The 14494-nt window shown below is 44.1% G+C and overlaps 1 protein-coding gene and 1 pseudogene across 1 annotated transcript in view; one reads left to right on the top strand and one right to left on the bottom strand.

The window, feature by feature from the left end:
* Positions 1–10681: 10681 nt before the first annotated feature.
* Positions 10682–10796, top strand: LOC149427448 (U2 spliceosomal RNA; annotated as a pseudogene).
* A 1000-nt stretch (positions 10797–11796) lies between these two features.
* The window catches only part of LOC149427447 (rho GTPase-activating protein 1-like), a gene marked incomplete at its 3' end in the record, with an annotated part of 9043 nt that continues 6345 nt past the window's right edge, over positions 11797–14494 (bottom strand). Inside the window, exon 2 of the mRNA XM_089668020.1 lies at positions 11797–11889. Within this exon, the coding sequence (XP_089524146.1) occupies positions 11797–11889 (93 nt within the window). The remainder of the gene's footprint in view (positions 11890–14494) is intronic.

Here is a 14494-nt window from a genome sequence, read left to right as displayed (position 1 = left end):
GAGGGCCCGGGGTCAGTAGGGGCCCCATGAGATGCCCCTGGTACCTTTTTCATAGGCTTTTTTGAGTTTGGGCAAGGACAGAGGGGCCCCATGATCCCCTATTGCCCGGGGGCCCCATGAGTTGTCAGTTCACCCCTGCTCCCCACCCTGATGACATCACCTAGTATAAAGCTGGCCATACATGGATCACAAATCGTCCAGTAAGGGATGGACAAATTTCGATCCATCTATGGCCATTCCATCTTAAGAGAAGTCGTTCTAATTTTCTTTGGATCAGTGCATGCAGCCAATTGGCTGCAGTGCTGATTAATGACAATGGATGAGTTCCCTTTTGAGAAAACACAATATCACAGCAGCAGGGGCGGACTGACAACTCATGGTCGGTCATATTAATTAAAAAAATAAATAAATAAATAAATAAAAAACCTTTTTAATTTTTAAAACATTTCACAGTGCTCTGACAAACTGGCCATACACCAATAGAGTTTCATTAGAAAATTAAATCTATGTTCTGAAATGAAATTTTTCAAATAATGAAATGGGTTAAATTGACAACCGTTCAACCATAGAGGTTAAAAGAGAATAGAAGGGACATGATGGATTTTTCTCTTTAACAAACAAAACTCTTAACAGTCAATGTATTTTTTCTTCGGGAAATTCCATTCATTCCAAAACCACATGTTACAAGAAAACAAAGTATTTTTTAAACTATAATCAATCAAGTCTCTGACAGACTGTGTCAAATATACTGAGGAGGTTTTTTTTTTTTTTATTTTTTTTTTTTTAAACAAAAGGTTCATACAAACATTTGCTAGCATATGGTTAGCTTTACAGAAACCCAACTTAACCCCCTTTCACACTAGTGGTCCGATGAGGTCCACCTGAAAAATGGATCAGACCCTCAGAGCAGCGGGTGTAAACAGATATGTGTCTGCTTACACCCACCTACATCCAATCCAATAAAAGATGGATGAGGGTCAGTTCCCTATCCGTCTAGTGGATCAGATGGTAGTCTGGTGTAAACGGACAGGTGGTCCGTTTACATCCAACCGCCCATACAGGAGAGTGGGCTGTGTCAGCAGACTGGATTTGGACCAGCCAGAAACACACACTTACCAAAAGTATTGGGCCCGCCCTCCTAATCATTGGATTCAGGTGTTCCAATCACCTTCATGGCTACAGGTATATAAAATCAATCACCTAGGCATGCAGACTGCTTCTACAAACATCTGTGAAAGAATGGATCTCTCTCAGGAGCTCAGTGAATTCAGACGTGGTACCGTGATAGGTTGTCACCTGTGCAATAAGTCCATTCATGAAATTTCCTTGCTACTAAATATTCCAAAGTCAACTGTTAGTGGTATTATAACAAAGTGGAAGCAACCGGGAACAACAGCAACTCAGCCACCAAGTGGTAGGCCACGTAAAATGACAGAGCGGGGTCAGCACATGCTAAAGCGCACAGTGCGCAGAAGTCGCCAACTGTCTGCAGAGTCAATAGCTAAAGACCTCCAAACTGTGTATGGCCTTTAGATTAGCACAACAACAGTGAGTAGAGAGCTTCATGGAATGGGTCCAAGCCTTACATCACTAAGTGCAATGCAAAGCGGCAGATGCAGTGGTGTAAAGTACGCCGCCACTGCACTCTAGAGCAGTGGAGACTTGTTCTCTGGAGTGATTAATCACGCTTCTCTGTCTGGCAACCCAATGGACGTGTCTGGGTTTGGCTGTTGCCAGAACGGTACTTGACTGATTGCATTGTGCCAAGAGTAAAGTTTGGTGGAGGGGGAATTATGGTGTGGGGTTGTTTTTCAGGGGTTGGGCTTGGCCCCTTAGTTCCAGTGAAGGGAACTCTTAAGGCATCAGCATACCAAGACATTTGGGACAATTTCATGCTCCCAACTTTGTGGGAACAGTTTGGGGATGGCCCTTTCCTGTTCCAACATGACTGCGCACCAGTGCACAAAGCAAGGTCCATAAAGACATGGATGAGCGAGTTTGGGGTGGGGGAACTTGACTGGCGTGCACAGAGTCCTGACCTCAACCTGATAGAACACCTTTGGAATGAATTAGAGCGGAGACTGTGAGCCAGGCCTTCTCGTCCGACATCAGTGCCTGACCTCACAAATGTGCTTTGGTCAGACATTCCCATAGACACCCTCCTAAACCTTGTGGACAGCCTTCCCAGAAGAGTTGAAGCTATCATAGCCAACTCAATATTGAACCCTACGGACTAAGACTGGGATGCCATTAAAGTTCATGTGCGTGTAAAAGCAGGCGGCCCAATACTTTTGGCAATATAGTGTATTTATTTATTGTCATGCTAGATAAGATGACAAGATTTCAATCCTGTATAAATATTAAAATATGTGATCAAAGAAACAATACATCAAATAATAAGAAACCTGTGTTATCCAAGTCCTCAATATAAAAAAAATGTAATACAAAAGTCTCAGTGATGCTGTACACCATAACGATGAAATCCTTGTGTATCACCACATCTTCGAACACTGAAGTGCACCACTACCATAAGAATAGAGGACTCTTACTGGAACATATGGACTCTTCTGATGAAAGAGTCAACAAGGCATATGGTTGAAACCTCTGAATTGGATCTCAACTCCTCCACATCTCCATATAGGACCATCAATGATAACGATCACATTTCAAAAAGCCTCCACAATTCTTCTTGTAGTCAATAAAATACCACATCCAATAATGGTAACACATCATAGCATGAAAGTTAAGCAAGGAAGCTCACATAGCGTAAATCCATAGATACATAGTAACCACGGAGTAAACAGCGTGATGACGTCACAAGTTTAAGCTTTGCCCTTTGCTTTTCGGCACAAAAGTTGTCGGGGGACAGATCTCCCACTGAGCAAGCAGCCTCCAGGTAGAGTCCACCCCATGAGAAAGGGGCCTTATTCCAGACAGTGCTGGGACAAACTTCTTTTGCACCTGAGGCTTAAAGTCCAAAGTGCAGCCTCTAGTCTAGCCACTACAACAGCAGCATAAAGTACAGGTCCTGCCTTTTTTGGACCCATCCCACCTCTTTTGCCTACTCCTCAACCAGGCCATGATTACAGATTGCGGTTGTATGCTACACCAGCCTTTGTGAACTAGGGTGGTGTGACATCCTGGGGTGCCTTCTGGGTGCTTCAGGGGCGTATTGACAAAATGCCTACAAAAATGCCACAAACTGACAAAAAATTGGCCAATAAGCCAGTTGATCAAGCCAGCCTTTTTGTTACACAAAGCCACAGGGTATTATTGTGCATCATTACAACCTTGGGCACCCTGGGATATCCTAACAAACGATGACGTCGTTGGCGTCTCCATCAGCTAGGGTCACGTTAGCAGAGTGAGGGACAAGAGAAACATATTAATACTAGCCAATACCAGTGTACAAATGTAAGAATAAATGACCTCTAATGTTGGGTGTAATGTATCTATGTGGATCTGCTATGATATTGCTAAACTTAGCTTAGTTTCTTACATTTTAGAATGGGGTGCCTCAAGACTGTGCAGAATTTAAAGGGTGCCTTGAATGAAAAAAAGGTTGAGAAACATTGTTCTTCACCTTCACAAGAATCCATCTGGCGAGGTTGAGGAGTGATGACAGCTGCCCAACCACACTGACAGAATATTTCAGATCTTTCTGCCGACCACATGAAGAATAATATGTGCCATAAAGAATGCAAATGTATAGCGATAAAGAGTAGGAGAATGATGGTTCCCTAGGTGCTCATGTGTACATGGATTTATAAAATGGTCACAAAAATAGACTGCAGATGAAAGGAATGAAAGACAGACAGAAGGCTCTCATCAATTTTGGCACCTGTTGACAGCAATCTAAGGCAACTCAGTCTGCCATGACAGTTGTAAAAAGGATGTGAAGGAGAGTTTACATGAGTTTTTCTTCCTGTAATGGGTGATGTTCCTTTCTTATACTTATCCAACTGATTTGTAACCAAAAATCTTTTTTTTTTTTTTTTTTACAGTCCTTTAATTTCTATAAAAGCTGAACAATCAGGCATGCACACATGAGCGGTCATCATGAAAGCAGATTGGGTAGGCAAGCCTTGAAATTTACTCTGATCAGACAGGCAAGTCAGGAGTCTAGTGAGGATGTCCTGTACGGAGCAGGGGCGGACTGACAACTCATGGGGCCCCCGGGCAATAGGGGATCATGGGGCCCCTGTGTCCTTGCGCAAACTCAAAAAAGCCTATGAAAAAGTACCAGGGACATCTCATGGGGCCCCCTACTGACCCCGGGCCCTCGGGCAGTACCCGAGTTTCCAAATGGTTTGTCCGCCCCTGGTACGGAGGTTAGCCTAGTTTGAAGGTTCTCAAGGTAAACTAGAAACACAAGGAAGGAGAGATCATGGAAAAAAAAAGGGAAGGAGCAGGAAAGGGTGAAGATGAAAGCTGAGGGCTGACAGGAGTGAAGGGTTGGGAAGTGTATGAGGGGGGTAGGGTTTCTCCTCTGTGGCTCAGGTACAAAACATTCTATGAGTGCCTATACATAGCTAATGCAGGTTACACATGGGGAGTTTTTTTTTTTTGTTAAACCCAGCAGGTTGAAAGAAAAAATAAAAAACCTGATAGATCGCTGTACTAACTAAGCAATGTTAGTGCGGCGATCCTCGCTAAGTTGTGCTCCGACAGGTGGACTGCCCCCCACCCGCAGAACACACTGATGAGCGCTCACAGCCATTGAGGGGGGGCAGAGGCAAAGCGATTTGCGCCATTAAATTTTCAATGGCACAAATTGCACCACATCCACATGAAAAGCGTGCGGGCATTTTTTTTTGGTTTATTCGCAGTGGAATAGAATCACACAAGTGTTTATACCTAAGTGATCCAGTTCAGGCAAACAGGCAGCGTTTGCAAACCGCTTTTGAGAGATCATTAAATTTCCACTGACACCCGCAGCAGATCGCAGGGCAATTGCTATGCGGTGCGGGAAATGCACAGGAATCGCTGCATTTCCTGCACCACATCAGTCTGAATCGGGGTTACAGATAGCTTTGATCTACTTTCACAGGAAGCACAGCTGTAGATCTCCGGGGAGGGAAGAGGATAAGTCCATAGCCCCATCCAGGCACAATGTTGTTGCCTGGAGTTGCATTGTAATAAAAAAAAAAAAAACCTAAAACAAAACAACAACAACATCATCATCATTTTTCCACTGTCTCTGCGGGAGGCTACAACTTTCCAAAGACATGTTTATGTGCTCAAGGGAGCATGCAGCAAAAGATCACACAAACAGAGAAAAGAAAAAAAAAAACACATACAAGATGAAGCAAAACTGCATAATGAAGTCACTGAGCATTGAAAGTTCCATGAAGGAATTCCTAATCAAATTACTTCATTAGGAGGCATGTCCGGGACAGGATCTCAACTAATAGTACACTGGGGGGGGTCCTTCAGAAGCAGTTCCTCTGCTCCTAACAAGCCTACGGGTTTTCTATGATTCCCCATATACCTTTTCCTCACGTCCCTTATGTTCCGTTTAGCTCAGGGAGCCAAAAGCAAACACCCAGCACTTCCCATGAATAAAAAAACAAAAAAACAAACAAAAATACAACATATTTCACTAAGCTGTTTGGCCTAGCTGTAGATGGTTAAAATTTAACAGAACAAAGCATGAGAAATAATAACATGTACAAGTAAATGGGCAGAAAAACATCACAGGTGTGGCTATGATCCATGTGGATGGATGAAAATGATTCTACACAACAGCAAGAGGTAAGGATCAATAACACATATTACAGAGATATGACAAAACATAGTTTGGGGGGGGGTATCCCTGGGCGAGATGTATGGAACAAAATGAGAGAACTTCGTATAACCAAGAGTATAGATCCAAACTGAGAAAAAGGAGGAAAAAAAGCAGAAAAAAGAGAAGAAAAAAAAAATGAGAGGCCAGTGGTAAAGATAGTGAATGAGGAAAAGAGAGAGGGTTGGGAGACGGAAATGGCAAAAAGCAAAAGCAAGGTGGCCCCCACCAGTATCCCACCGGAGTGACCCCGCCATCCGCACCCTGGCGCGGACCGCAGGGCCCGACCGGTGGACATGCAATGAGGAATATATTTAAGTGAAAATCTCTGTGCCTGGAGTTTAGCTGTCTGTGTTCTTTGCCAGCATTGTGGGGAATGGTAATCCAGCGATGCATACATGGCTTCTTCAGCTGGTCCCATCATGGTCATGTCATCACTCTAGTTCGTTTTTTGGATCCTGAGAGGACCCTGCTGCTGAAAAGCCAATAGGAAGTGTCCATGTCACAACCCATGTCAAGACATGGGACACCTGAAGGACCCAGCTTCATGCATAAAAGAAAATAGAAGGCTCGAGATTGAAACCATGTGAAGCTGAATTAGGCGAGTAAAAGGGGCAAAAACAGAGTTTATTTTTATAAACTTTGCACCATGTGGATTTAAATACAAAAATTATGAAAGTAGAAGTATAACAGAAAAAAACCCACAAAACAATCAATATATGTTGCACCAAGTTGGAGGATTCTTGCTGCTGCCCAGATTAGAAATGATCACAAGAAGCAGCCTTTGGAAACCTCAAGCAGAACTGAATAAACATAACATGCTATGCAAAGTATGTGTAAAATGCCTTATCTTGTTCACCAGGCAAAAATCTACAACTCGGGTCATGAGTGAGCTCAGCGATGGTGTCTGATGGTCTGCTGGAAGCAAAGAATTCCAACGGTATATTCAACCAACATGTCAGTTCCTGCAGTATAATACTGGTTTACTGAACACCTGGGTTCATCATTTGTTGATTTTCCATGCAGAAAGTCTGCAGTTGCGGTCAGACACTTCTAATACAGGGAACATAAAGGCCTGAAAACAATTGGCATGTGATGGACATTCTTAACAAGTGTTTCAGATGCTTAAAGTGGAACTTCACTCTCTCGGTCAGCATTGACTATTTTTAATCCCTATACTGCTACCATTAGTAAATAGATAGGAAAGGGTTCATGCATGCTGGTTTTAAACTTTTTTTTACATTTATTCAGTTACTTCCTGGTTTCCTGCCTAAGCAAATTATTATTATTATTATACAGGATTTATATAGCACCAACAGTTTGTTCAGCGCTTTACAATATAACGGGAGACAATACAGCAACAATACAAGAGGGATTTGAGGGACCTGCTCCTTGGAGCTTACAATCTAGGAGGGAGGGGCTAGTGGTACAAATGGTAGTAACTGTGGGGGATGGACTGGTTGGAAGAGTAGAAGATTCCAGTGTTAGCTGAGGGCAGGATAGGCTTCCCTGAAGAGATAGGTTTTCAGAGATCACCTAAACGTGAGCACAGTAAGCGGTAGTCTGATAAATTGGGGTAGAGAGTTCCAGAGGATGGAGGAAGCTCTGGAGAAGTCCTGGAGACGAGCATGGGAGGAAGAGACAAGGGAGCTAGAGAGCAGGAGGTCCTGCGAGGAGCGGAGAGTACGGTTTGAGTGATATTTAGAGACAAGATCGGTGATGTAATTTGGGGCAGAGATATAAATGGCTTTATATGTTGTTAGTGTTTTGAATTTTAGCCATTGGGCAATGGGAAGCCAGTGGAGAGATTGGCAGAGAGGGGTGGCAGATACAGAACGGTTAGTAAGGTGGATGAGTCTGGCAGCAGCATTCATGATGGACTGGAGTGGGGATAGCCTGCGATTAGGTAGGCCAATGTGGAGGGAGTTACAGTAGTCAAGGTGAGATATAACCAGGGAGTGAATAAGTTGCTCAGTAGTTTCCGAGGTTAGGAACGGGCGTATCTTGGAGATGTTGCGGAGGTGAAGTCTACAAGATTTGGACAGTGATTGGATTTGGGGCTGAAAGGACAGATGGGAGTCTAGATTACACCTAGTACCCTGGCATGAAGGGAGGGAATGATGATTGTGTTATTGATCTTGATGGAGAAGTCAGGGGTGGGGGCAAGGGCTGGGGGGAATACTAAGAGCTCAGTTTTGGAAAGGTTGAGTTTGAGAAAGTGGAGTGACATCCATGCCGATATTTCACTTAGTAGGTTAGTGATGAGAGAGGAGACTGAAGGGATGAGGTGAGGGGTAGAAAGATAGATTTGTGTGTCATCAGCATAGAGATGGTACTTAAAGCCATGGGAGGTTATTAAGATGATGTCATACATCCCTGGAGTCTTCGGGAAAGGAAGGGTTTTCTCAGTAAAGCACACCCTTCCGCCCACACACCTGAGCTAAGGGCAGATGGATTCCAGGAAGTAAATGCTACATGAATCATCTGCCCTTACTGATGATGTCCACAACTAGAAATGCTATGGGGTGTTTTTCAAAGTGATTTCACAGCAATATAAAGCATGAAGAAATGAATGGATGGGCGAGTTTGCTTTGAATATTAAAAATGAATTAAATTGTGTTTTTGGTTTGTGGTGCTCAGATGCAGTGTAGTTCCACTTTAAGTGGACAGAGTACATGGAACCAAACTGCTCAACATTAACAAGCACTAAGTGATGTAACAATTTTGAACTGCGACTCTCTGGAATTCAAAAGACTTTTTTATAGTAGAAAGAAAACGAAGACATTGAGTGAAAACAGCTGAACAAGATTAAGTCAAAAGTGGGACTGAAGTTAAACAACAAAATTGGTAGCAGGTAGAGTTAACCAGCAGAAGAGACTCGGTATGTATGTTCTAACCTAAAAACCTGATTCTCTTCCTGCTATCAATTTTTTTTAATCAAAGTACATCTAGTGCTTTGCATGTGCCATACAGTATACTATCCTCGCATTTTACAGATCCCGGAAGTAAGTGATGGTTGTGGAGACACTGCAAGCCACCCAACAGCTGAAGACAAAAGAATGCAGAAGGTCAGTGGTAAGATGGCAGAGGAGACGCAGGGGTCTTGCATGGCTGGAGGAGGGTTTGTTAAAAGGGTATGTTTGCTATAATGTACAAGTATGCTGTCAAGGCTGAGTTCCTATAAGAACTTGAACCATTAGGCTTCCATCATTACAATTGTGCAAACTTCTAAGGCCTCGTGTACACATGAACTCTCCTAGATGTTTAGCTCTCCTGGCAACAGAAAGAACAATAAAACGCGTCAAAAATGCATGTACACACGGTACCGCGTTTAGTGCTTGGATGTTTATTCATTTGATTGGCCAGAGTATTTTCCATTGACATGAATAAACACCCAAGCACTAAATGGGGCTAGTTGAGCAGTAGCAGTGTACATGAGGCCTAACTCAAAAAGTGAATATTTTCTATGTTAAAATGAACATTAATAAATGTTAAATGCACATAAGCTATACCCTAAAAATGTTACAGTTTGCCTCCTACTAAAAAAAACCCAGCAGAGTAGTTCCCGGTATGGGAGTATGCCTAGGCACTCCTACCTGCAGCATACAGTAACAGTGTGAGATGTGTAGAACAAGGTATAGTAAGTCATTAATGAGGAAAGAATCAGCTGAAGAGAGCACAAGCAAACTGGTGACTTGTCCTTTGCCCTCTGCCTACCTTTTTGGGCACAGCTTCAGGGACTCAGTTCCTCTAAGTAGAAAAAGATTATATTTGACCATTTTATTAATGTGTTACTAAACCCAGGACCCTGCATTCACTATATCTGGTCTCCCACAGTACGCAGGACATGGAAATGCAATTATTTTAATAAATATAAATTGCTAAACACCTTTTCTCATCAGCAGTTAGAGCAGTCGTATGACTTCTATCAGTGTCCAGCAGAGCACTGGTTAAAGCTTGTAGGAGGAGTTTTCATTCTCCCCTGATTGCCCTATGAGGCTGCAGGACCCCTGACCTTTCTTCTGGACAGTGCCGATTGGCCTTGTGCTGATCACATGCACTCTCCCAAAGAAAAAAACAAAACAACAAAAAACCTCTCTAGCAACACACACAAAATCGAGCATGTGCAGCTTGCCCCCAAGGCTCTGTTCTATCAGCAGATGGATTGGGGACTGTGGAAGTAGGGGAGGATCAGAAATCCCTTTTCCCATCGGCAGTTAGAGCAGTCTTGTGACTTCTATCAGTGTCTAGCAGAGCACATGTTAAAGCTTGTAGGAGGACTATTCTTTCTGCTCTAGGAGGATGCAGAACCAGTGACCTCTCTCTGGACAGTGCTGATTGGCCCTGTGCTGATCACATGCACTCTTTTTCCCAAGAAAAAAAAAAAAAGCTCTCTAGCAATACACACCAAAATGAGCATGTGCAGAGTGTCGCCCCACCATGTCTTATCAGGAGATAAAAGGGGGGGCGGGGACACTGGAAGAAGGGGAGGATCAGAGAAGTCAGGATCAAACATGCTTTTTACACAATGCAGAGGATTAACCCCTTAGGTTCCACAGTGAGTATAACAAGCACGCTTTACTGCATATACAGACTGATTTTACGGTTGTGGGTTTAGTAACACTTTACGTTTTAACTACTTTGACATGAAGGAACAGAAGCTTGTGAGTTGCAACCCCATTATCTACCTCATCACATTTACAGGCTGAGTCAGTATACAGGCGGTATATAGGGAAACAGCCATAAATATTCCCACATCCCATAGTGTAGTCTGTGTGCCTCTCAGTAGGTCACCAAGGCACATACACCCTCCTCCAACCAGCATTTCTTTACCGTATGTTAGATAGAATAGCTGTTACAGGTAAGTTGACCATTTTCTCAAATGCACCAGTTGTCATCGCTTCTCGGCCTTTTGGCTAAGATCAAGTGTAGTATCTGTTCTTATCAGTGTCCAGTGGGGGTGCTACCGACCATTCTAGTTTACGGGGATGGTTGTTGTACAGTACCCTCACTGGTATGATGGGGGTCCGGAAGGCTAGTACCGGAGGGACAGAAACCAGGGAGCGCCATGATTCGTTCTGGGGCCTTGGGAGTAATTCCTCTGGGGAGACCGGAAAGACCCAGTTCCTCCTGGTTTGAGCAGGCTACCTTGGTCTGGCCTGGGGCTGAGGAGGCAAAAAGTCCGCAAACTCAGTGCCCCCTGAGGAGACGCGCTCAGGGGTGTCACTAGTAACACTTGGGTGTGGGACCCCACGGTGTGAAGATGACACATGGCCACTGTTTTTACACTCTTTTTTGCACAGCGCCCTAAGGACCAGGTCTTTTGGCTAAGTCCAGGGCAATTTTTGCTACAGGCCTCAGGGCCTGGTCTGTGCACTATTAGGCACGGTACCACTTTTTTATTTTTATTCTATTTATTTATATCACTCCCACGTTTTGTCACTTTTTTGCTTTCTTATGTGTGTGTTTTTCACGGATGGAGGGTGTGGGTCCTCGGGCCTTACCTGAAGTCTAGGGGGAGGATGTGTGGCCATACGGTTCCTTCCTCCCCTGATCCCTAGGGGGTTTTCTCTTCGGGAGAACCCCCTTGCCTAGTACTGGATGTCCGGCTTCGGCTGGGCATAAGGAACGGTGGTCCACCAGGCCTTTTGGCCAGGAGGACCAAATGGGAACCTTGTCCCTGTCAGGAGCTTCGTGCCCCGGGGGATCGGGTGAACGGTCCAACCCTTTCGGGGGTAGGACAAACACACCCCTAAGTGCACGTTTTTCGTGTGTGTGTTTCTGCACTTGCACTTTTTTGCGGACACTTACGGGTTTTTTCGTTACAGTTCCACGTTTGCGGACTTAAAAAAAAAAAAAAAAAAAAAAAAGTTGTCATTATTGGGCTCTATAAAGATGAATGAAGCTTGAGAGCAAATCACTAAAGTACAACTTTACATTCACAGTGAATACAGAGCAGATCCAATGATGAGACTAGAGAAGGTCAATAAAAATCACAAAGAAATTCTTACCTGCTACTTCCACAATTTGATGTCTGGCAATGTCATAGTAAGGATCATTCCAGCGAAGGTGGATGACGGGTTCAGGGGATGGCTTAGAATCAGCTGCAGAAGAGCAGAATAGAAACATTATCAGACTATTCAACTATTCATACATTGTGAAAAAAAACTAAATCATCTAAATGACTTTTATTAACGAAAAATATAAAATGTTTTGTATATTTTTGTTTTTATTTATGCTAAGTATTAAACAAAACACCTGAAAAGAAAAAGATTTTTTTTTTTTTTTTTTTGGAAAACACCAATTGTGAATATGGGGAAATTCACACGGACACGCTAAAAATGTATGTACGCTTCCACGCATTTTAGTCGTGTTTAAACTTTTTTTTAACACATTGACTTGCGTTGACCTACGTTTTAGCGCACTTGTAAAATGCAGGTCAAAGAATAGACACAAAAGGATTATGTGCCCTGTTGACAACTCTGCTTTGACCTGTGTTGCATTAAAAAGCAACATGTTTTTGGCATAAGGTGCAATTATCACACTTTCTTCAGGCTATGCCTGCGGCGGAGGGATTTCGCTGAGCTCTCACTCCTTTTGAGAACGTGTGTTCTGCTGACGCGCCGATTCGTCATGCGATTTCTCAGACTTATCAACTGCTGGTATCCCCATCGACATCGTATATGCAGCCGTATATTCTCAAATGGGAACAAGATCTGGGGCCGGGGTGGACTGACCATTGGGCCCGGGGTCAGTAGGGGGCTCCATGAAATGCCTCTGGTACCTTTTTAAAGGGTTTTTTGAGTGTGGGCAAGGACATAGGGACCCCATGATCCCCTATTGCCCGGGGGCCCCATGAGTTCTCAGTCCGCCCCTGTCTGGGGCTGAGCTTTACTGATGTGCAGGTGGAGAGGATCCTCAAATTTGCCTGTAAAATGTCGATCTGTTCTAAGTATCAGGAATCCGGTTTTAAGCTGCTGACACGCTGGTATTATACACCTGCCAAGCTGAGAAACATGTTTTCTCACTGTAGTGATCGGTGTTGGGGGTGTGGGGAGGAGACGGGCTCTCTGCTATACATTTTTTGGACCTGCTCCCGGCTACAGGCGTTTTGGGATGGAGTTCATCGTATAACCCAGGAGTTTATGGATCATGTGCTTGTTAGGGAACCTGCATTCTAGCTTCTGCATCATCATGGCTATCCTGGTCCTACAGACGTTCCATTCTGCCGCTACTATTGACAGCGGCTAAAAGCTGCATCCCTGTTTTGGAAGCAGACTCAAGCTCCGACTACTTTGGTATGGTTGCGGAGGGTGGCAGACATTAACACGATGGAGGATTTGGTGGAGGCGGAGAGGGGTGATCTCAAGAAATGGCATTACTGGCACGACTTTATTTATTCAGAGGAATATGCTTCTCTAGTGGTGTGATTCATGGATGGCTCCCATTATCTGTTCTGATGGGATTCAAGGTCAGCCTGGGAGGGGATGGTGTTGAATGTATTCCCCCTTCTTCGGCTGGCCTTTCCCCACTTTATCCTCTTTGTCTTGGGCTACTTTATGATGAAACCGGAAAATGTGAGGTGCAGCTTGGGGCACAGACACTCCTCTTACACGGAGACGTTTGACAGTATCGTCACAATCTGTTTTAGGTTTGTCCTTGGCCTTGCCTACATATAATACTGTTGGTATTGACTCTTTAAAGCGGAGCTCCACCCAAAAGGGGAAGTTCTGCTTTAAGGACTGCTCCCCCGCTCCCCATTAAGGATTGGCACCTTTGGGGAAGGGGGGGGAGCGGGTACCCAAATTTGACAGGTACCCACTCCCACTTCTGGTCCAATCACCTAGGCCAGGGGTGGCCAACCTGCGGCTCTCCAGCTGCTGCAGGACTACAAGTTCCATCATGCCTCTGCAAGTCAGTAACTTCCCATCTTTGCAATGCCTCATGGGAAATGTAGTTCCACAACAGCTGGAGAGCCACAGGTTAGCCACCCCTGACCTAGGCGATCAGAAGGTGTCCTCCCTCCCTTCCTGTAGTCTTTTGGGACACGTGACAAGTCCCAGAAGACTACAGGACCTTTCATGAAGCGCAGCGCTACTCACGCATGCGCAGTGGGCACCCGGCTGTGAAGCTGTGCGCTGTGCCCAAACTGAAGATGCCGGCCTCCGGGAATACAGGATGGCTGGTGAAACGGGCTGGGGGGACACACCACAGGACTGAGGGACAAGTAAGTGGCTGTTTTTTAAAGTCAACAGCTACAGTTTTTGTAGCTGCTGACTTTTTTTTTTTTTTTGAGTGGGTGGAACTCTGCTTTAAAGTGATGACACAGGTTTCTCTTGTCAAGACAACTGATGCGCTTATGTTATGTCTATGGAAATATGTATTTCTATTTTGCTCTTTTATGTGGCTACTGTTATTGGTTGTACTGTTGCCGTAAGCCATCACTAAATAGTGAATTTATAAAAAAAAAAAAAATGCAACATGTATGCATTTTATCGCAATACAATACAGGTCAACACAGCATTGTATTGTAAACAGGACACAGAGCAAACAAATATTTTTTGTGTGTCCATGCATTGACTTGCATTTTACAAATGCGCTAAAATGCAGATCGACAATTCAATGCACGTTAAAACATGACTAAAACGCATAGAAATGTACATGCATTTTCGTGCAAGTCAGTGTGAATTCCCCCTAAATGGTTACAAG

This window comes from Staurois parvus, unplaced genomic scaffold (assembly GCF_062004578.1).
Source record: "Staurois parvus isolate SC_StPar_1 unplaced genomic scaffold, SC_StPar_1.0 ptg003751l, whole genome shotgun sequence".
Taxonomy (NCBI): Eukaryota; Metazoa; Chordata; class Amphibia; order Anura; family Ranidae; genus Staurois; species Staurois parvus.
Note: the sequence above shows the minus strand (reverse complement) of the source record. Positions and strands in the feature narration are given on the sequence as shown.